We start from the raw sequence: 22,279 nt of genomic DNA, 5'->3' as shown, positions 1-22,279 counted from the left end.
TTCTTTATTTTATTTACTGAATTTTGTCCAGTTATTTGTAATTGTAATGTTTGATATTTTGTCAATAAAAATAAATAAACCTCACAAACTACACCGACTGAGGAATGTGCCCCGATGTTTGTAATCAATACAATTACATTGTGTTGAAAAATGTTTTGATTGATTGATTGATTGATTGATACAATTTTCAATCAATCAGAAATTTTATTCACAGTTTGTGGAATGGGCAGCCTACATTTCAAACGAAATACTAAAGACTTCGAAATACAACAACTCAGGATATGGGATTAATTTCGGGTCGTATTATACTTGTAGGAGCCTAGTGCCTAAAAGGAGGCTAAAACTTTTGTGTGGCCCAGTGGCCGGACCCTGGTGTAAACTGGTCTAAGTGCTTTTTCTGGTTTTATCCTCGTAACAGTTTTTGTATTGACTTGTGCTTTCGTTTGAAATGTTTTAATGTACCCATTCTACAGTTCCAACGGCCAAAATGAAGTCCTCCTCCCACCCACCAGAGGGCGCTGTAGACATCCAAACCTCATGTCGGACTCGGAAGCCCTCATTACCCAGCATCCCCTTCTAAACATTCCTTTTCCGGCTCGACCGCCATTAAAGAAATACGGTAAGAAATGATCCATGGAATTAAACAATCACAATCTGCCACGAATCACCGCAATCAAACATCTTACACACAAACAAATTAAACTATGTGGAGCTACTGATATAAAAGAACCCGTGTGTTAAATATTGTGTGTCTACAGAGAAAGATACGGTTATAAATATTACATTGAAGTTGCAGCTCTCGTCTCGTCTTCATGCTACACTAGTACACAGCACAAGTGCAACGTTTGACAACTCATATTGACATTTTTACAATATATTTGTAATAGTTTAAGAACCGGTATTTACAGCAGCACTGCATTCAAAATAGACGATAAAATCGTTCCGCACGAAACCAATGTATTGTACATTGTCACTGACGCTCATCCTACCGGTAACTAGCAAAATGCTACTGTTTGTTTGGTTAAAGCCTAGTTGTTCCATCAGACCTAGTCCGTGAATAATATATAGCTATAATTAGATATATAAACTATGAGCAGACAGCTAAAGCCTCTAAGAAATGAACGTGGACCTTTTGTTTAACAACTGGATTCATAGTAAACACAACCTTACAGTAGGCATGGGCTGGATACAGGATGGGTGGGCACCTCGATTACATCTTGTGTAAAGTATACGTGGTACATTATTTGTTTATGCCCAAATATATACAGGGTTTTTTTGCAGCAAATATTGACCATCATTATTGAATGTTTAGGCCTGCTCTAATATTTACTTTGTTTACTTACAAACATTTTCCAAATATTAGATTAGAAAAATCCAATTAAACATTGAGATGCCCACTCTTCCTTGATGCCCACCTATCCTGTTACCGATGGTCTTACACCTTTCTATTAATTGGTGTATGTTTATAATTACACATGTAACGTTTTATACACCGTCATACACATATCCATAGTTGACAGGAAGTGTCGGTAGCTGCTGACCAGCGTCAGGCCAGCGTGACCAGATTAGTGTTATTATTGGGATATAGGCAGTCAGTGTATTTTAATTAATCTGAAGTCTCTGCTCTCTCTCTCTCCTCCAGACATGGCAATACGCTACCCTATGGCCGTAGGCCTCAACAAAGGCCACCCTGTCACCAAGAATGTGACCGCGCCAAAGCACAGCCGCAGACGTGGTGTAAGTTGACCTGGAAACCAGACGAAACATGATTGTATGTAGCAATGCAACATTGTGGGCAGCAAGTCCCGCTGTCGTCAGTCAGTTTGAACCCATTAAGACCTGAGACCATATTCTTCTGTCTCCTAAATCATGACGGGTTTCTGACAAACCCTATGTTTCTGTATCGGTGGAGCTCAAACTATTTCATGTAAAGGAGCCCCAAAATTATATGTAATCGTCTGCTGTCCCCCATCTGAGAATATGTTGTTCCAGGGACCCGCCAGAAGCAAATATTCGAGTTAAATGTTGGCTGTGAACATTTGCGACACATTTTCATGATTTAAAAAAAATAGCAAGGTCTAAATGGCTTACGTGTATACATTGGTGTCTTAATGAAGTATGGAAATAACATTTTATATTAAATTTCATATAACCTAGTTAGAATCTAATTTTAATTGAACTCTTCTTACCTTTTTAACCCAGCGTCTCACAAAGCATTCCAAGTTTGTGCGTGACATGATCCGTGAGGTGTGTGGATTTGCTCCATATGAGAGGCGAGCCATGGAGCTGCTCAAGGTGTCCAAGGACAAGAGAGCCTTGAAGTTCATCAAGAAGAGGGTACGTGTCTTGAACTCTATGACTTGATGTATTTTGTGCCTTGGTCGGTTATGCATGGGATACACTTGAAAGCAGAGTGAGGCAATGTGTGTCAACTGCATTTTCTTGTAGTCCCTTGTGTGACTTGGTGCTCGTTCTACAAGCCCACAAAGCATTGCGATGTGAGCTTGGAGTGATGGCAAACACTAGTGATGATGAATTCTAACAGACGGGTCTCAAGATCATATTAATTTGCACACAAATAAATGTAACAGGAGATTGTGTAAACACAAAACGGGTCCTAGTAGCTTCTAAATGTAATAGAAATAAGGCACTGACTACTATAGACTAGCGTAAGAATGCCGCCCCAATAGAAATGAGTAGACGCAGGACAGGACTCTAAACACTTGAGTTATTGCAGTGTTAAATGTCTTATGGTCATATTCAGCTGTAATGATGTTTTGTCAATGTATTTTTTTCCCCCCTCAGATTGGCACTCACATCCGCGCCAAGAGAAAGCGTGAAGAGCTCAGCAACGTCCTGGCCGCAATGAGGAAGGCTGCTGCCAAAAAGGACTGATCTGGCTCTTTGAAATAATTTGAAAATAATAAAATATTTCATTGTTTGTTAAAAGTCAAATGGTCTACTTTTTGTAATGTGATTACTTCACCATTATGGGTGTTAAGTCTCTAGGACAGAGAAACTTTTAGCCTCATGTTGCTTGCACATTTAACAATTAAAATCCACCTTTCAAACTACAATCATCTCAGGTCAGAAACTTGTGTAGGTAAACAAAATCATTACTAGTATGCCAGTATTGTATCAAAGCCAGAGATGTATTGGTTGATTTTGAAATAGTTACGGTAGATGAGAATTACTGAATGTCAAATATCTGGGTCCATCACAAGTTTCACAACTGAGACTAGTATACACTGTTTAGGCCTATTTGAAACATTGGTCAAATGTTGCATGTTCAAAAGCCTTCAATCTTTTATGCTTTTACATATTGTATGCATGTAATCTTATTGGATGGTGATGCCCTATTCACGGTATGGGTCTGAACACTAAATGCATAGTAAGGGAAACAAGGGTGTGTTATAGGTTGCTGGCAGTGGAAGAATTTATGTATTTTTATAAACCAGTTCTATGCTAAGTGACTGACCTAATGGTTATTGTTTAGGCGGTAGCATTTCTTATTTTGAGCGCTAAGGCCATATAATCGGTGAAACAAATTTCACTTTCATCCAGAGCTTATTTCAACAAAAACGATTTAAACCCAGTGGATTGGTGTTACAGGGATAGTTTAGATTTTTTCTAACTTAAGCTGTATGAAATATTTTCAATAATAGTGGTTGCAACTGTATCGATTGCCCGAGTCCCGTGATGGGAGTTCTGCTCTGGTTTTGGTGAAATTAAGTAGTTATGGTCATTGTGGGTGCACAGGGGGCCACACATTAAAAGTAAATGAATCCACAAAACTAACATTTGTATTGTTGAATTGTATTTCTAAAATATTAGTGCAACTTTTGTTCATTCTTGACACGGAACTGATGTGTCCACTACGCCCAAAAAATTGTTAAGTTGAATGAAAGTTGCGCTAATATTTTAGAAATGGGTCAATACAAATGACGTTTAGTGAATTATTTACTTTTACTGCGTGGCCCCAGTGCCCCCCACAAAATGACCGGAACTATTTGATGGTCCCTTCACGACCACTGAGCTTTCCAAGGAAATCCACAGTGAGGGAGGGCAAGAGTGCTGGGCCAGATGGCATACCCCCAGAGGTCCTAAAGAACTGTGACCTTGATGACCTCACCCTGGAGTTTTGCAACCTGGTACTAATGAACAACAAATGGCCTGAAATATGGTCTCTGTCCAACATCATTCCAGTGTCTGAAGCTGGGGACCTCTCAAAGCCAGACGACTACCGAGGCATCAGCCTGACTTGTATCACTGCAAAGGTGAAGGTAAAGCCATCGACCCTCTCCTGAGGGAGAACCAAAATGGCTTCAGAGGGGGGAGAACTACCGTAGCACAGATCTTGGCACCGAGGAGAATGATTGAGGAGGTGAAGAAGGATAACTTGACTGCTGTACTCTGCTTCATCGACTTCAAAAAGGCATTTGACTCGATTCACAGAGGCACAATGGTGAAGATCCTTAAGGCATACGGTGTCCCTCCCAACTTGCTCCGGGCAATAGAGACCATGTATGCTATGTAGGAACAAGGGCCAAGGTGGTGACCGCAGATGGCAACAGCGAGGATTTTGATATCCGAGCCGGGGTAATGCAGGGGATACCCTAGCCCCCTTCCTCTTCATCATAGTCCTGGACTATGCACTCAGGAAAGCCATCAGTGGACTGGACGAGAGCAGGATCTTGGCTTCACCCTAACACCATGGAGATCGAGACGACATCCCAAAGTAGTCCTGACAGACCTGGACTATGCGGATGACATCAGCCTGCTCTCCGACAACATGGAATAAGCTAAGGAATTCCTGAACAGAGTGGAGCTGTAGTGTGCCAATGTTGGCCTTAGGCTAAATGCCAAGAAAACTGAGGTTATCACCTATAACATCTCACAACAACAGGAGGCACTGTGCTGAAGGAAGTCAAGGACTTCAAGTACCTGGGCTCATGGGTCAACTCAACCGAGCAAGATCTGAAAGTGAGGAAGGCACTTGCATGGAGGGCCCTGAATGGCATGACCAGTGTATGGAACTCCAATCTCCCCCGACAAATCAAACTCAGCTTCTTCTACGCAACAGTGGAGTCTGTTATCCTATATGGCAGTGAATGCTGGACCCTGAAGCCAACCCTGCAGAAGTCCCTTGACGGGTGCTACACCAGAATGCTGCGTGTAGTACTTAACATCAGCGAGACTGTACATGTTACTAACAAGACTCTGTATGAGGGATTACCAAGGGTGAGCCAGAAAATGGCAGCCAGGAGAATGAGACTAGCAGGACACTGCCAAAGGCATCAAGAACTGCCAGCCAGCAAACCGGTGCTCTGGGAACCAACACACGGACATCGATCACGAGGACGTCCCACGCCAACATACGTGGATGTACTCAAGAGCGATGCAGGAGTGCAAAGTACCAATGAAATGGCCAGATGTATGAAGAACCGGGATGACTGGAAACGACGATGGAGGGCTCGTCTGAGGACGACCTAGAGAGAGACTTAATATTGACCAAAACCAGAGCAGAACTCCCACCACGGGACTCTGGCAATTAATACAGTTGCAACCACTATATTTAAATTAAATACGTACTAGGAACTAATACTAGTGCAAATGGCACTAGCTAATTCAATTTTATCTAATTTAATTAATCTAACTAAATGAGTAGTGTGACAGTCATGCTGGTAGTAACTGGACATAACTGCCCACACGAGGAACACTTACTATGTAAAAGAGGATACAAACTATTTCACATGAGTTTAGTTTCTGGATTGAAGCAACCACATTCTACTTACTACATGCTGGTGGCGTTTTCTTTTTATGGGCAGATACCGCTACATTTAGTTAAAGGGGTAATGCTTCTTGAAATACCACACTGTTGTAAAATCTGATGTCTACTGAGCCCCTTAAGTGCCATCTCACTATATATGTTGTATCCATGAGATCTCAATGGACGATAAACATTACAGAACGTTTTTCAGAACATCAGGCAACTCAGTCCGACCAGTGTCGGATACAATGAAATAGCAAATGTGTGCAGGGAAGTGAAACATGATAAACCATTCCATTTACTGCAAAGAACATACTAGAGAGAGTAGCCAGTGGGGTTGTGTTCAGCATTATATTAAAGGCAACAGAACATCACATGATTCACATCTGGTCATATATAACATAATATCAATATAAAATAACATCGCTTATGATGTAAAGTCTGTCCGAGCTTTCTTATATCCCAGGACACTTGTCTTGAGACCTTTCTGTTCTGGGCTCTCTGGCATTCTGTGGCTGCTTGGCAGCGAAGTCACAACCCCAAACGTACTGGTTAGGAGATTATCGTCGTTCCGTCATTTGGTCCTGGGTGTGATGTGTCCGTCCATCAGACACATTTATTTGGCGGATGTGTTTCACATCCTTTCTTCACCATGGGAGGGTGACCGCCTCATTGTTAAATATTAAAATCATATTTCGGCCACCCTCATAATGAGCAATCACACCACTCGAATTTTAAACAAATCACGCACTGCACATCTCCACAACAGAACCAAGCAGGGCTTACCATCATGATCGGGGCCAAGACTACATGCTGACAAACGGGGCCAAAATTCCCGTTTGAATCTAATGTCCTAGCGACAATCTGCAGAAATAAAACAGAAATGTTTTTGTAAAATCTGTGCTATAAATATTACGTGAACCACCCTAGCTAGAGCAGTTCTGGTTTGTTTTGTCTGGCAGAGTTTGCCCCTTTTGGCCCTGTAGTGGAAAGCAGGCATGTTGTGTTTGGCCTTGTGTTGGAAATGTCAATGTCTATGAGAAGACAATGGGGTATATTTTGTCATAGTGATCCACAAAATGGACCTCCAATCCCTCCCTGATGTAGTCTGCCAGATCGGAGAAATCCTTCTTGTTCTCAGCAGGTAGGATTATGCAGGTCACTCCTGCACGACGAGCCTGGGGAACAAGAGACAACATTATGAGACAGACGATTTATCACTCAGTTATTTGACATGAGTGGAGCCTACGATCACATCTCATGTCAATTGTCAAGTCTCAACTTAATATTGTGTATGCAAATGTTTGAGCGACTGTAAACAAAGTGAGACATTAATCTGGCCTGTGGGGGTCTCGTACACAATATTGCACAGGATAACTTAGTACAATTGGGTGCTATTGGATGTTCCGATGCAGAGTCGGAGACAGGACCTCATTCATTGCTTCTAAAAGAAAATGCAAATAGTAGGTCAACATGGGAAGCAGGCAATGTGTCAGGTTTTCATTTATCTAATAATAATTGTTGTTGATGGATATATTTTTTATCTCTGCCAATGTTGACAGCATCAGTGATTTATTAAAGACTGCATTCTTAATACTAAGTTTCTCTTCTTGGCCATATTCTGTAAACTCTAAAGCATGAACTATAGCGTGAAACCGAGAATTGAGATCGAGATTTCTGCTCTCGGATCTGCGATGGTTTCCGTGTGTGCCGGTGTGCCAGACTGCAGGTTCATGTGGAAGTCATACTTACGGCTATGGTCTTCTCCTTGATTCCCCCCACCGGCAGTATTTTGCCAGTCAGAGACAACTCTCCTGTCATTGCTACATTCTGGCGCACTGGCCGGTTGGTTGCTAGGGACAGCAGAGCGGTAACGATGGTGCAGCCAGCGCTTGGCCCGTCCTTGGGAGTAGCCCCCTGGAAATGAAAATGCAGCTTTATTAAAGCAGCTAGTCACCCTAAGTGAGTTGTTTCATGGCAAGAGGCACTCAAGTGGAATACAATACAAAACGTTTTTTCTAGTGGGTGATGCACCAAGAGAATAGCTCCTTGCACACAGCCTGCTTTTTAATAGAACTTTTGTGGACATTTTCTTAAGAAATTAGTTCCAGACCCACAGGAACGCACCCAGGGTGCTGGCCCGTTTCCGGCAAGCCGCCCCGCATACGAAACGGTTGAGAAATGACAGGGTTACCGTGTGGGGGTCCCTCTACTGTACCCTCTACTGTACTGGCACACCCGGAATCACCATATATACAGTGGTGAAAAACAACCATGCTGTTTTCGTGCTCAGACGCACCCAGCCAGCCAGCCACCCACACACACATAGCTCCGTAAGGGAGTGGTTGTACCACTCAAAAAAAAGGTTATTGTATCACAAGGTTACCTCAGGAACATGCAGGTGCAGGTGGGAGTTGATGAGGAAGTCGTTATCCAGGTCCTTTTTCATGAGGAATCCTCTGGCAAAGGTTAAGGCAATTTTGACACTTTCCTTCATTACGTCACCAAGCTGACCTGCAAGGTTGAAGGAGGAGACATTGGCCCTTCATTACATATTAGTTTCACGCCTTAGGCTGTATTATTCATCTCTTATGTTCAGTCTAGTGTCTAATGTTATGACCGACCTGTGACCTCCAGCGATCCCTCTCCTTCTTTCTCCCCTTTCTCCCCTTTTGTGACACGAGGGCGACGTAGCAATGTCTCTATGAACAGAGTAGTGCCACCTGGAGAGAGAGTTGTATTTTGTTTATGTAGACATAGCACAGTATATATGCATAGTTTCATTATATAGATATATTCCACTGTTATGTTCTTAGCTTACGTCTGATTCATGATAACTAGTCTTTATGTATATTATGTATCTGTATGCTTAATGTAAATCGCTCTGGATTAAGTGTCTGCTAAATGCCTAAATTGTAAATTGTTACAGCAGTGCCCATTTGTTTCCAATCTATCATTTAGCTGGGGACCCCCTGGAACTGCCTCAAGGACCCCTGGGGGTCCCCGGATCCCACTTGGAGAATCGCTGTGTTACAAGGTTAGGTTAGTAGATATATTAATGCATACAGTATTAATATATGCCTATGCATGCGAGCATCTCACCCATGGCGGTCCATGCCAGGCCCATGACGACACCCGGCGGAGTTTCCTCGTACATTCGGTCGACGGTGTACAGCGGTTTGCCAACGTAGTTCTGCAGGTTCTCGGGTGTGATGGTGACGCCGCTATCATCCCCGCTAACGATATGGAACGCCACTTTACGGAACACCTGGGAGAGACGGGCATAGAGACATGCATACATACACGCAGGAGACATCAACACTTAATTCAGATATGTAACCTGTGAAACTAAGAGAACACTTGTTATTTAAACCTAGCATACATAGTGATACTTGGTAAATAAGGTAACGACTCGAGTAATATGTTTTGAAGTGGTGCAACCACTTCAAGAAACAGCAATGTCCGTCCCTGGCTGTGTCTGTCCCTGTGTCTCTATTTTTAGGGTACCAACAGGGGGCACCGTTGCACCACTTCAGACGGGACTCATTCAGTCATCAGAATAACAATGTTCCCTTTTAGAATATAGTGAATATTTTTAGACTGTGCTCTCTAAACATGTAAGTAAAGTAAATAGGCCCATAGGCTCCCTATCTCTTGTTTCTGTAGTGAGAGGCGACTTCATGTGTACAAGTACATCCCCCAGCCATGATGTACAACATCAAGTACACCTTCTGGACATGACGCTAGTAGTTACAGTATGTCGCTTGCCCCCCAATCCAGCCCTTACCCGAGTGCCAAGCAGGGAGGCATTGGGCCCCATTTTTATAGTCTTTGGTATGACCCCGCCGCCCCGGCCATGGGTTATACCAAAGGGTCATATGCCAACCTACCCACTAAACATAATTTAGTACTTCAAGGTCATGTCAAGTTTAGATTTACCTTTTCGACTTGTTTCTGTAGATTCCTGACCCCAGACTCCCTGCAGTACTGTCTGATGAGCAGACTGAGAGCGTCTGAAGAGATGGAGGCCTTCTCCTCTGTAAGACCACACAGTGTACGCAGCTGAGGGACCAGGTAACGCTGCGTTTAAAGACAGCGTGAAGAGAGGGGAACAGAGATGGGAGAGAGATGTCATTCGAAGAAGTCTTCAAAAAGTGACAAAACACGATGATGCATGAAGCTCCTTCTAATAGGCAGGAGCGAATGTGAATAGTTACTATTATGTGTATTTTAAGAACACACCGGTAATTGTGTGCTAAAAGTCTGACTTTGAGACCGTTTTCACAGTGTAGGTCAATGAGAATATATCGGATCATCACTTTTTAAGCTACGGAGCAACTGTTGAAGATATCTCACCAAAGTTGCAATGAAACTACACAAGTCAAACCTTTACCAAAGTTGAATTGTGCTTTAAGCTAGCTGTGAGATTTCTTTGCATAACTGACACAATGACCGGACATAGTAGGATTTGTTTCTGCATGCAGAAATGCGAGTTGAACGGAGATGCTTTCCATGGCCTTACCTCTGCGATTTTAAGCTTCTCCTGTGCCACGTATCCCGACACATTAATCATCTCCATCCTGTCCCTCAGAGGCTCTGGAATGGTGTCGACCACGTTGGCTGTACAAATGAACAAAACCTGATTGGACCAGGAACAGAGAGAGAGAGAGACGGCAGAGATTTAGACAACAGGATTTTGAATGCAAGTACAATGGGAATAGATAGTACAGTCAAAGCTAACAGGTAAACGTTAAAAATAAAAAGTGAACTCATAAAACAGTTCAGTCACAATTTGCACCCAACAGATTGTGGAGGAGGCCCTTCTAAGTTCAAGTTATAAATGACAGCATTTAGTTTATCCTCCAAGTTGAGACGACCTAAGTCATATCTGGAACATGTGCATCACAACCTAATGAATTAGTATTTTATCTTTCAAAATACTCAGGTAAGAATAAGATACTACGATACCGGTATTAAAAAATATATGCAGATGAAGCACATTTTCTACCTGTACATGTGCGTGAGTATCAGAGCATCACATCGACTCCCCTACCTTTGATAGGTCCACAGGCACGTCCAGGTAATGATCCAGGAAGTTGGCGTTCTGCTCGGGGTCCAGAAGCTCCAACAGTGCCGAGGACGGGTCACCCTGGTAACCACGGCCGATTTTGTCCACCTAACAGCGACAGGTTAGGTTAACCAAACACAGTTTAACCAAACACATCAACATTGTTATTACCATATTAGTATTATATATCACACTCCAGCCTATCCACCCAGCAAAAGCAATATTCAGTTATGCTAGGAGAGAAAAAATGAAGTCATAGCACTTTGTAATTATGTAGAAATTACTTGCAGCTGAAGTCTCATGGACAACCTCCACTAACCTCATCTATGAGCACCAGTGGATTCTCCGTCTTGGTTTTCTTCAAGCACTGGATTATTTTCCCTGGCATTGCGCCTACATAGGTCCTCCTGGACGCAGAAAGACACATTTAAGTTACATATAGGACCAACAAAGCTTGATAGTCGACCAAGGACACTGAATTCTAAAATAGTTTTCAAATGAAATACAAATGTGTATTAATGCCCACTAGTATCTAATACATTTTGATAATATGACTTTGTTAAAGGCTTTGCCCGCTCACACACAGGCCTAGGCATTTTCCCATGTGCCATTTTAGTTTGCATTTACTCTATTCTCAAAGCCTAAATACTGTATTCTCCTTTGTGTGCAAAAAACAAACAAAAGTTACTCAAATATTTAAATCATAGACTGCCAAACATCTGGAGTGCACTGTTGGCCATTTTGCAATTGTAGAAGATAAACTGTAGTAGTATTTACAGTACTGCCAGACTATACTTGCGTACCTATGGCCTTTGATCTCAGCCACGTCAGTCATGCCTCCCACGCTGAATCGGAAATACTGCCTGTTGAGGGCTCTGGCGATGGAGCGGGCTATGGAGGTCTTCCCGACTCCTGGAGGGCCATAGAAGCACAGGATCTTCCCCTGGGTAGACCCACGCAGCTGACTGACCGCTATAAACTCCTACAGACAGACAGACAGACAGGGAGAGGATGAGAAAAAGGATATTATATCGGTTCTATAAAGAGAGAGAGAATGTGTATACTCTTCCCCAGTATGTCAAGTTAATGATACCTGGACCAATTGTGTTCAGTGTGAAAACAACCCGTCTGAGAAATGACATTCTGATCTGCACGTTGCAGGCAGCCTGTTTGATCAGGCCTCCTAAATTAACCTACAGATACTGAATTTTGGGGTTGGAGTTAAATAGTACAGAATTTGTTCCTAGTAGTACTTCCTAGCATTGATGTGTTCTCACTTGGGCAACAGTGCAATATACCAAAAAACTAGTTAATGTAATAATTTACATACATTAAAAAAATTAAATCTGTTTTATATATAAAATACAAATGGCAGAGCTGTATATGGAAGAGATGTTGGTGGCAGCAATATTGTGATGACAAGTAAAGGCTCATACATAGTCTGGATTTTCAGTGGTGGGGTGACCACCGAAACTACAACATGACATCACGAGCCGCGGTGAAGAGCAAGCCATCGCCACCGCCCCAGCCCTTCTCTCTGTTTTTACTCACCATCGCTCAACGTTATTTCACCTCCGGTGGTCCACCGAAAATCCAGACTATGAATAGGCCGTAAGACGCGTAAACGCAGCTCGTAAATTGCAATAACAGCTTGCTGAATATCACTATTGGCTATTCTGCACGAAGCACTGTTGTGTGAGCGCAGCCTGACACACACACACACACACACACACACACACACACACACACACACACACACACACACAAAGGCTGTACCCTAGCCCTTATTTTAGGACTCGAACTTCGGCAGGAATTTCCGAGTGAACATTCGGACCATTTGTTTCTAATTAATAAAAGAATATAACCGTCTCGATCAGAGCGCACAGCGCGTCTCCCCCGCTCTTAGCTGCGCAGTTTACATCCAAAAGAATGTGTCACTCTCTCGGCTCTGCACTGCTGTACTGGAGAAGTATATAGCACTTTCGGTTCTGTCGAGGTCCATTTCAGACCCGGTTCCGACATTGCGGATCCGGAGCCGGTTCCATCGTTTTATTTATTAACGTTTCCCCAAGCGGTTCTCATCAGTCGTCATTTAGCTCCGCTGTGTCTGTGCATGCATGCAAGCAGAGCCTGGGGTGACGTCACCCCACCTACATGAGTGAGTGGGGTCGGGGAGGATACGCCCACTGTTCTGTGCATTCAGCGACCGCCGCCGAGCCAGTGGGACAATATGTCGAAGAGATCTCCAAAGCGTGCTTAACAGAGAGGGAAATTACTCTGACTCTGAGGCTCAGGCTGAGCACGCAAGTGCAATAAATGCGACGCTATAGTTCCCTGGCTGTTGCAACTTGTGCAGTTTTGCACCACGTCCACATCTCAAAATCAATTTGCCTACACGAGTCCACAACTCACGAGAATAATCTACTGGTAGGCACATCGCGTTTGTGAGCCATGCGGAAAGCCGTGCCTGCACTCCCCGCAGCTCCACCACAGCGCAGCGAGAGAGAGAGAGAGAGAGAGAGAGAGAGAAAACTAACCTTTTTCTCAAATTGTGCGATCGTGTGGTGTGTGTGTGTGTGTACAGGGGATTTTGGAGAGGGACAGCACAAGGAGATAGACATAACTTCTGACAGGAATGCACTAGAAACTTACTTTTTTTTGGACATGCTCATATCACATTCTCGAGATATATTTTCGAGTTAATAAAAAAGGAAAATAAATAATATTTATTTTTATAAAAAAAACGAATGGTTCAAACCCATTAATTAAGATTCGAGTGCCAACCCTAACGAGCGAACATTCGAACCTTGAATGTTTGGGGACAGCCTTAACACACACACACACACACACACACACACACACACACACAAATAAAGTCAAAGTCATATATGGTATTCTAACCAAGATGCGTTTCTTGACATCATCCATCCCATAGTGATCTTCTTCCAGAACCTCTCCGGCTCGGTCCAGTGCCAGGTTCTCTTCACTGTACGTCCCCCAGGGCATACTGGTCAGCCAGTCGAGGTAGTTACGGGTTACACTGGAACACAAAGACACAACTTTTAACTAAGACGGTAATTAAACTCAACTAAACTAATAATTAGTGATGCACCGAATATTCGTCCGCAGAAAATATTCGGCAGAAAATGGCTAAAAATGCATTTTCGGCCTATTCGGTTTCGGCCCAAATAGGCAGAAAATATATCACAGAATAGTGTATGCAATGAATGCATTCAAAAGAGCTGAATAAATGTTTTCTGGACCCATAATAGTGATTATTATTTAAGTTAAGTTTTGCCATAACCATTTATTTTGCCATAAATCAGGTAGCTTTAAGGTACGGCCATGACAGCAATGATAGGAAAAAAATATATATAATATTAATCATATTCGGTACTCGGTTTTTGGCCAACTGTTTCCTATATTCGGTATTAGGTTTCGGCCAAGAATTTCCCTTTCGGTGCATCCCTACTAATAATCAAATCATCACTGATTGACAGTAATAATAATAATAATAAAACTTTATTTGTATTTGCACCTTTCATGACATGAAATGCAGCTCAAAGTGCTTTACAGAACAATGGAGAATAAAAGAAAAGCAAGGCAACGACAAAAAACAAGCAGTAATGCAATACAGTGAGGACATGAATAACAAAAAAATAAAAAATAAAAAATAAAAGATCAATTAAAAGCAATGTTGTAGAAGTGGGTCTTGAGCTAAGCTTTAAAAATGTCTACAGAGGCTGCCTGACGAAGGTACAGTGGGAGCTTGTTCCATGCAGACGGCCCGTAGAAGCAAAAAGCTGCTTCCCCGTATTTTTTAGTTGCCATTTTTTTAGGCAAAGCGAGCAGGCCAGCAGTGGAAGACCTTAGGGGGCGGTTTGGGACATATTTAGGCAGGCAGTCATGTAGGTAGGAAGGTGCGAGACCATTGAGAGGCTGCTTTATAGACAAGTAAAATAATTTTAAAATCAATCCTAAAAACAACCGGAAGCCAGTGCAGTGATGCCAAAACTGGAGTAATATGTTCTCTCATCTTAGTTCTAGTTAAAACTCTGGCTGCTGCATTTTGGACAAGTTGTAATCTGTCAGTTGTATTCTTAGGCAGTCCTGAAAAAAGGGCATTGCAGTAATCAAGCCGAGAAAAAACAAAGGCGTGGATTAGCGTTTTTGCATCGTCCAAGGACACAGCTCTGTGGTAATGGAGCTTACTTCGTCTTCCCAACCAATCAGAATAGGCGGCATATTATGAAGCACCTGCGTCCATTCATTTCTCCAAGGTACACGACACACTGCGATGCTCTTCCGTGACCCATTTGTATTGGTTTGATGGTCACTTTCGTTGTGCGACGATGCATCATTCGACACTTGTTGCGCAAAGCATAAATTGCCGTTAACCGAGTGGTCCTCCTGTAATATGTAGAGCACAATTGAAAACAGTAGAGAGAGCAGGGCAGACTAACTTGAACTCTGAAGAGTGGTTGTCCAACAGTCCCAGTTTGGTCAGTTCTTCATTGATGACGTCCATGATGTGTTGAGGGACAGTTCTTTCCTTCAGCCTCTCTCTGAACTTCTCCTCGATGGCGTCCTTGTCCTCCTTCTCCAAACCCAGCTCCTGAAACCACACAAAAGACCAACATTACTTTACAGGAGGCCATAATAAACAGGGCCAATCACATGCTGTAGTAAGCGTACGCATTGTTTTCAACTTCTGATGCAGTTTCCTTCATGCAGATTCAAAATCACTGCCTTGCTCAAGGATCACACATACGGGCATAGAACTAACGTTCTACGCCAATCGGACAACTTGATACACCCGTGTCGGTCCCCATCATGGCAGGACTACATTTGAAACTCATGAATATCGTCTATTCTGAGAATATGCCGTGTCTCCAACCTTCTTAATGATCTTGAGCTGCTCCTGTAACAGGTACTTCCTGTGGGTCTGCTTGATCTTCTCCTCAACCTGGTGGAGGAAGGAGAGGAAAGGCAAGGGTTTGAGAAAACGAGAGGGAATTGGTTGAATATTTAACAAATTCTATCATTCTCTATCGTGAGGACATGTGAAAATACAAGACACAAGACTTCCCGATCTCTCTCTGAAAAAAGTCAAATTGTGCCTATTTCCGTAGGCCCAAGCACCGGTGGGTAGTGTTGGCTCTGATTCTCATATGTCCTCAGTTCAATATTGACAAGTTCCATTTTAAGTAAGAACAAAAGAATATACAGCACAGTGGATTATAATTGTGAAAATGCATCCATGCATAATGATTTGACGTGACCTCTCTTCCCAGGCGTTGCTGCAGTTTACTGAGCTCATATTCCTTCTTCAGGAGAGACAGAGCCTTGTACAACCGCTTAGGGATCTGGGGAAAACAGACAGGGAAAACAGTCAACATGTGACTAAAATGTGTTTGAACTCTTTCAATGTCCAATGTCGTTCATGTTGAAACGATTAAATATCCTAGAATGTGAAACGCTACATTGTAATAGAGGGTATGTGCATGTATAAAGTGAGTGGCAAAGTGAGCTTAACGTCGTTTAACGCAATCAGATAGGGCTTTTCTGTTCGGATGGATGGGCTGTGAAGGCCAGAAAGTAGTTCTTTGCCACTCAGTCAGTAGGCGTTCCCGCATAACATCCGGGTAAAAGCAGCAAAACATTGTAGAATGAGAAGCTAAAAGCGGTCTTCAACTCACGTTGATCTCTTCCAGAACGTCCTGGAGTTCGTGGGACTCTGCTCCGGTCAGAGCTGCTCCCATGTCACTGAGGTAGATGGGGTTATCAACAACTCTCTGGCCCGCCTGCATCATCTGGAGGACTGACTCCCTGAGAGAGAGACACACACACAGATGTAGTCATGACAACAACATCCCCATGGAATAACGCTAAATAAAATCTCATGACTGAAAGTTTAACAAAGAAATCACAGTTTGACGGTTCACAATTTACAGCGCTCAAAGCTTTTAAAGATACAGGGCTTTGAAAATCATGTTATAATGGAGGCTCAATGGACAAAACCCATAGCTGGAGGGGACGGAGCATATGGGATCTACAAAGTACGTTCATGGTTGGCACCTGCCTACCCTAGCCTAGGATTAGGAGACTAGAATATGTTCGTAGATGGCGCAGAAAGAATTAATGTTTGTTTAGAGTAAAATGTTTGTTTAAAGGAGTGAAGCGCCCCTCACTTCACACGAGGGTGATTCTTTTCTTTCATTTGATTGACTGAATTATCGGCGGACAAACCTGTAGAGTGGGTTGAGGGCGATGATGTCACGAATGGTCTTCACAATTTCAGCTGTCAGTGCCTGAGGAGGACGGAGCACAAGCAGAACACGAAATCGTAAAATGTACCGTTATTCTACCGTACTCGACTGTACTCCTTTGCTGCTGGAAAAACACCGGTGCGTGTCTGTGTACCTTAACCTCCTCTGTGACGGTGAACTGTTCATGGTTGATGTTGTCCACCTCGACCATCAGGATGTCAGAGGACAGTAGGGGCTGGAGGATCTCTGGGGTCAGGTCTGCCTCTTTTATCTGACAAGTAAGAGCAATAGACCCATCAAAGTGTATAGGGACAGATGTGTCAATATGTCAAAGAAGAGGAGGGAGGGGAGTAGTACTGATCAACAAACAACAAAACATCCTAGCTCATGGTAATATCTTATTCTTACTTATAATAGTCCTAAATATAATATTTTATATATGGGCGGAAAGACTAACTACAGGCAGCAGGCGTTCCCCGTCGCTGCCACGCCCCACTGTTGGCCTGTGGATGGGTGTGTAGACTACCACGTTCAACTGGCCAGATTGTAAAGAGTGCCAAGGTTCTACTCGCTTTTAACTCCCAGCTGAGCAGGCACCTTGACCAACCACTAGACACGGACACTAGTTTTCCCTGCCGGGTTCCCACCCTCTTTGGAGCGCCCAAGCCACTACCAGGAATCAAACCCAAGCCTCTGTGGTGGTCGGCGAGTAATTTTACTCCCACTTTATGTCCCGCCCTCAAAATAAAAAAAGAAATCGACAGCATACTGTACAATATAATACAGTGGCAAATGATCTGTATCGGGGAGAGAGAAAACCTTTTTCCTGCACTGACCTTATCCTCCAGTGTTTCCGTAACAGCACCAGAAGGGTCTTTACGGCTACGTTTGGGTTTGCGTCTTGTCGCTGCCTTGGGTTGTGAGCCGCTCTCTGCTTCAGACTCTGATGTAGTGGAGGTCGCCTCCTCCTCCGGTTCCACATCCAGCTGCCGGTTGATACGGATCCTGACCAATCACAATGCACATAACAAAGGTGATATAGATCCTCCTGACAAATCACAATGCCCATAACAAAAAGGTAATACTGGTGATATTATAGATCCCCGACAGCCTCAGAATGTGCAGTGGAAATTTAAATTGACGATTAATCGTCACAAAAATATTGAATTGAATTGTGATTTTATGCATTGCATATTGCAACGTTATACAATTTGTATTTATTTCGGTTTGCCTTTTAGGCATCCTAATCACAAATTGCACAGGCAGATATGACAAATAACTTAAATATACAAAGAAGTATTTATTTTATAAAACAGCAGAAATCGTTGATCTACAAGCTTACATCACAAAGTTACGTGTTGTAATGTTATGGACATTTTTCAACATGGAAACGATGCCAAAGTAATTGTGCAGATTATCTCAAATAATTGCGATTAAGCATTGTGACAGGCCTAGTGGACAGAGTCACTGAATAATAGTCGTTTCACTGCCGTGGCAGCCTTGTTGATGATGTGGTTGTGGGCTGACCTGTCCATAGCCCAGCAATGACACGCAGAGTGGGTAGACGGAAATCGGCCATCTTATAATGAGCATTAGGAGCAATTAAACAAAAATATGGTTTAAAAATGGGTCAAGTACTCAAGCAGAAGTATCATTTCTAACCTGCGGTGTCCCATGACAATCATTCTTAGCTTGTCCCCCAGGTCCTGCATCTCATGGATCTGAACGAAGGTGCCCGTGGAATAGATGGCATCTAGAGACTCCACCACATCTGATTCATTACTAGAGATGGAGAGACACAGAGAGAGAGAGAGAGAGAGAGAGAGACGGTTCATTAACAGCTCATTATACCCATTATATTTGTGAGAGCCAGAGAATGAAGCAACACTAAATAATGATAAATATATTAATGATAATGATGAGAGCATCCACATTGAAGAATGATAATGTTCTGTAAACATGTTGAACATGAGTGGTGTGGCCCTTAGTGCCCTCTGATTTTAATGTACAATTTGAGGTCTGAAGGACAATCTCTTAGAGATAGAGTGTGAAGTTCAGTCACACGAGAGAGAATTGGAGAACCGCTGCTTCTTTTCCTGGAAATGAGCCAGCATGGTTCTGGCATCTGGTTAGGATGCCTCTCGGGCGTCTCCCTAGGGAGGCCCTCGAGGCACGTCCCACTGGGAGGAGACCCCGGGGCAGACCAAGGCACAGTTGGAGGAAACACATCGACTCACTGGCCTTGGTACGCTTTGGGATCCCCCAGGAGGAACTTACTAATGTTGCTCTGGAGAGGGAAGTCTGGAGCTCTCTGGTGGAGCTGCTGCGACTCAACTACGGATAAGCGGTTGAAGATGAATGGAGTTCATACACTACACTGTGTCCATTTCAGAAGATCTCTGAGATCTTTATTATTCATTTTTTATTACATTTGCTTGCAATTTTATCATCAGGTTGTTATATTGTTCTGGTGTGGAGTCCCACTGCAGAATGAAGTAAAGTAAACATTGCTTATCACATTTCTTTAAAAAGGACTTGTTCCGAACTTCCGAGTGTGTTGGCATGTCTCATTCATGCAAGTTCATTCAAGGGGTGAGTTAAACCGACTAATCCGGCACTGTTAAATAAATTAAAAAAATCTTAAAAAGTGGGCTCATCTTCGTACTTATCGTCTCTCTTCAAGAAGACGCCAGCGTAGGGCTGAGCCAGCCTAACCTTCCTTCTCAACAGTTCCATCAACGGTTTATTTTTCACCTGTCAGAAAAATACAAAAATCACAAATGCTGGTCACACTGGTATGCAATGTGATTGAGATGCACACACACACACCTTTTTTGAAACAGCACTTCTCAGACTGAGTTGATTTTACACGTTATGCATCTTTGAAACATCTCACCAACACTCAAGCGGCGCGCCGCTCTCCGTGAACGGAGGGTATGTACATCTGCATCCCATGGAGGGCTTAATAACCGATCAGGGACCCTAGGGCAGCGATGTCCAAACTTCAGAAAAGCTAACAGAGGGTGCCGAAAGGGGCTACCTCAACTCCTGAGGTGCTGCTAGACCAGACATGTTTTTTCACCCACTAACCATTGAATAAACATAGATATTGCAACTATTGCAAGACCACTATTGCGAGATTAAATTGAATATATAACAGAACAACTTTGTCATTTTCTACAAAACATGGTGATTTTTAGTACTCTGCTCACTTACATCTGCATATAACCTGGTCTGTGTCAACTGTGATTGTAACATTGCATCATCCTGCTATGTCCTTCAGACTCAGAGACAGTGCCTCCCCCTTAACTCAACTGATACATAAAACAAACACTAGTTTACGTCACAGTACAAATTAAGCCCAAGTTCATATAAATTAATGGATGCATCATGCAATGAATTCATGTTATCACCTTACCTCTATTATTTTTATGAATCGGGGAAACACGGGGTTCCTGTTAACGGCGATCAGCGGCACATAGGGAAACACCTCGGGCACCAGCATGGGCGTGAGAGCGGTCATCTGGGGTCCGTAAGCCCCGGCTCCACCGCCTTCTCCGCCGGACTCCTCGCCCCCGGAGCCGGCGGCGCTCTCCGCGCCGTCCTCGCCGCCGGCTCCGCTGGCGCGGTTGCCGTACGCCCGGTCCGCGTTGACCTGCTGGGGTAGCCGGCGACCGAGCGGGGCGAGGAACCCCGTTTCGCCGCCGCCGAACGCGCCTGCCACCCGGGACCAGCGGTGGTGGGGTCTCCCCGCTAGCCTCCAGCAACCCGCTGTCATTGACGAAGTGATGGGAACGCTACCCAATGTTTTCTTTAGGGTCAAATTCACGCTAAACGGGCGCCTGCTGACGAACCCTGTGAGCGCGGAGGTTCCTCTGAAGCACGACGAGGACGCCGCGCCGATTCGGCATATTCTGCTCCAGTTTTGCGACATAAAGTTTGAATTTTTGTACAGCTGCCTAGAAGCACCGATCATCCTCACGGAGGTGGCCATGTTGCTAGAGCTTTCTACAACACGAGCACGTGACCAAAACACGTTCCTTTTCTTCCGGCAGCTTTTGATGATGCTTGGCTGCTTGCACCGGCGCCCCGCCCCCTGCACTGGGGTATAGGTTAACTCTATGGTGGGGGTAGGTCAAAAGGTCATGAAAAGGTAAAGGTCAAGTTTATTTGTATGTCTCCCAGCCAGGTGATATAACATTGTAAAAACACAGAGTTTTGGGGACTGGTTGTCAGAGTTCAGAACCCGCCCACGGCAGTTGTCCTGTACCTATAGAACCTAACCAATATGTCTAAATCCCTGACACAACAATATATGTAAAGTATATAAAGTATATATAAAGCCAAATATCGTTGAGATATATAGGTTGTAACTTAATTAAGGATGCTTGTGACGATGACGATGCCAGTGAGTCAACTGTGGATGCGTGTCACAATGACGATGCTATAGTTGTCTATCCATATATGGAGTTTCTACATTGACCTGATGTCAGTAACTATGATGTCAGTATAGCGCTAGATGTCTCTGTCATCTCCATATGTGGAACTCTTGAGTGAGAGGGAGTGAGAGCATTCGTTACAGGTAGTAATTCAAATATAGTAATACAATCACACCTGTGTGAAGTGAGCGGTGCAACTGTACCGTATGGGGGTCCGCGGGGGGTCCCGGCAACATCGAGATTCGAGACCCCCAGGAACGCGCCCAGGGGGGATGAAAAATCACTCGTGTGAAGTGAGGGGCGCTCTTATCATCGTACATCACATAGGCTACCATGCTCAGTCAATCAGCTGAGCACATTTCATGCTCATACAGACACACAAAGCTGTGCATAGGAGCTCAAACAAGTAATGGATTACTAAATAAATAAAGTTGTCCATGAGGATTGGAGGTGTGACAAGCTATTTTCGATAAAACATTGGTGATGTTGGCCATGGGGGATGGTACATGTCCATAATACTCCAGGCCAGAGCCAACATAACACATTTGATCTTACAAAAAACTAAAAAGTTATGGCCTTCTAACACTAACTTTATTTTAAACCGATTCAAACATGACAACAACCAACCAGCAGAGTATAAAATAAATAATTTATTCATGTTGTCAGGCGTGATGGTTATAAAAGACATTTCTGGTTTACAACTGAAATGTAAGGTTTCACAGATCAGCACCGA

At 43.5% G+C, this 22,279-nt stretch overlaps 2 protein-coding genes across 2 annotated transcripts; one reads left to right on the top strand and one right to left on the bottom strand.

The window, feature by feature from the left end:
• The first annotated feature begins 576 nt into the window (after positions 1-576).
• rpl36 (ribosomal protein L36) lies at positions 577-2,955 on the top strand. The gene is made up of 4 exons (XM_083766565.1): positions 577-619; positions 1,643-1,737; positions 2,203-2,337; positions 2,806-2,955. Exons 2-4 carry the CDS (start codon positions 1,645-1,647, stop codon positions 2,893-2,895), a joined length of 318 nt encoding a protein of 105 aa, XP_083622691.1. The 5' UTR covers positions 577-619; positions 1,643-1,644; the 3' UTR covers positions 2,896-2,955.
• Positions 2,956-6,111: 3,156 nt separating this feature from the next.
• Positions 6,112-21,104, bottom strand: lonp1 (lon peptidase 1, mitochondrial). Its single transcript, XM_083768219.1, has 21 exons — positions 20,526-21,104; positions 19,773-19,861; positions 18,770-18,889; positions 17,944-18,112; positions 17,262-17,378; positions 17,088-17,149; positions 16,538-16,667; positions 16,121-16,204; positions 15,736-15,804; positions 15,302-15,453; positions 13,740-13,878; positions 11,642-11,820; positions 11,158-11,245; positions 10,824-10,946; positions 10,293-10,409; positions 9,710-9,850; positions 8,873-9,038; positions 8,395-8,493; positions 8,157-8,284; positions 7,523-7,687; positions 6,112-6,948 (listed from the first exon to the last, which is right to left on the bottom strand). The coding sequence occupies exons 1-21, from the start codon at positions 21,099-21,101 to the stop codon at positions 6,805-6,807; spliced, it is 3,057 nt and encodes a 1,018-aa protein (XP_083624345.1). The 5' UTR covers positions 21,102-21,104; the 3' UTR covers positions 6,112-6,804.
• Positions 21,105-22,279: the final 1,175 nt, after the last annotated feature.

Source organism: Protomyctophum parallelum, assembly GCF_964188405.1.
Source record: "Protomyctophum parallelum genome assembly, chromosome: 6".
NCBI lineage: Eukaryota > Metazoa > Chordata > Actinopteri > Myctophiformes > Myctophidae > Protomyctophum > Protomyctophum parallelum.
This window is presented reverse-complemented; position numbering and strand designations above follow the sequence as displayed.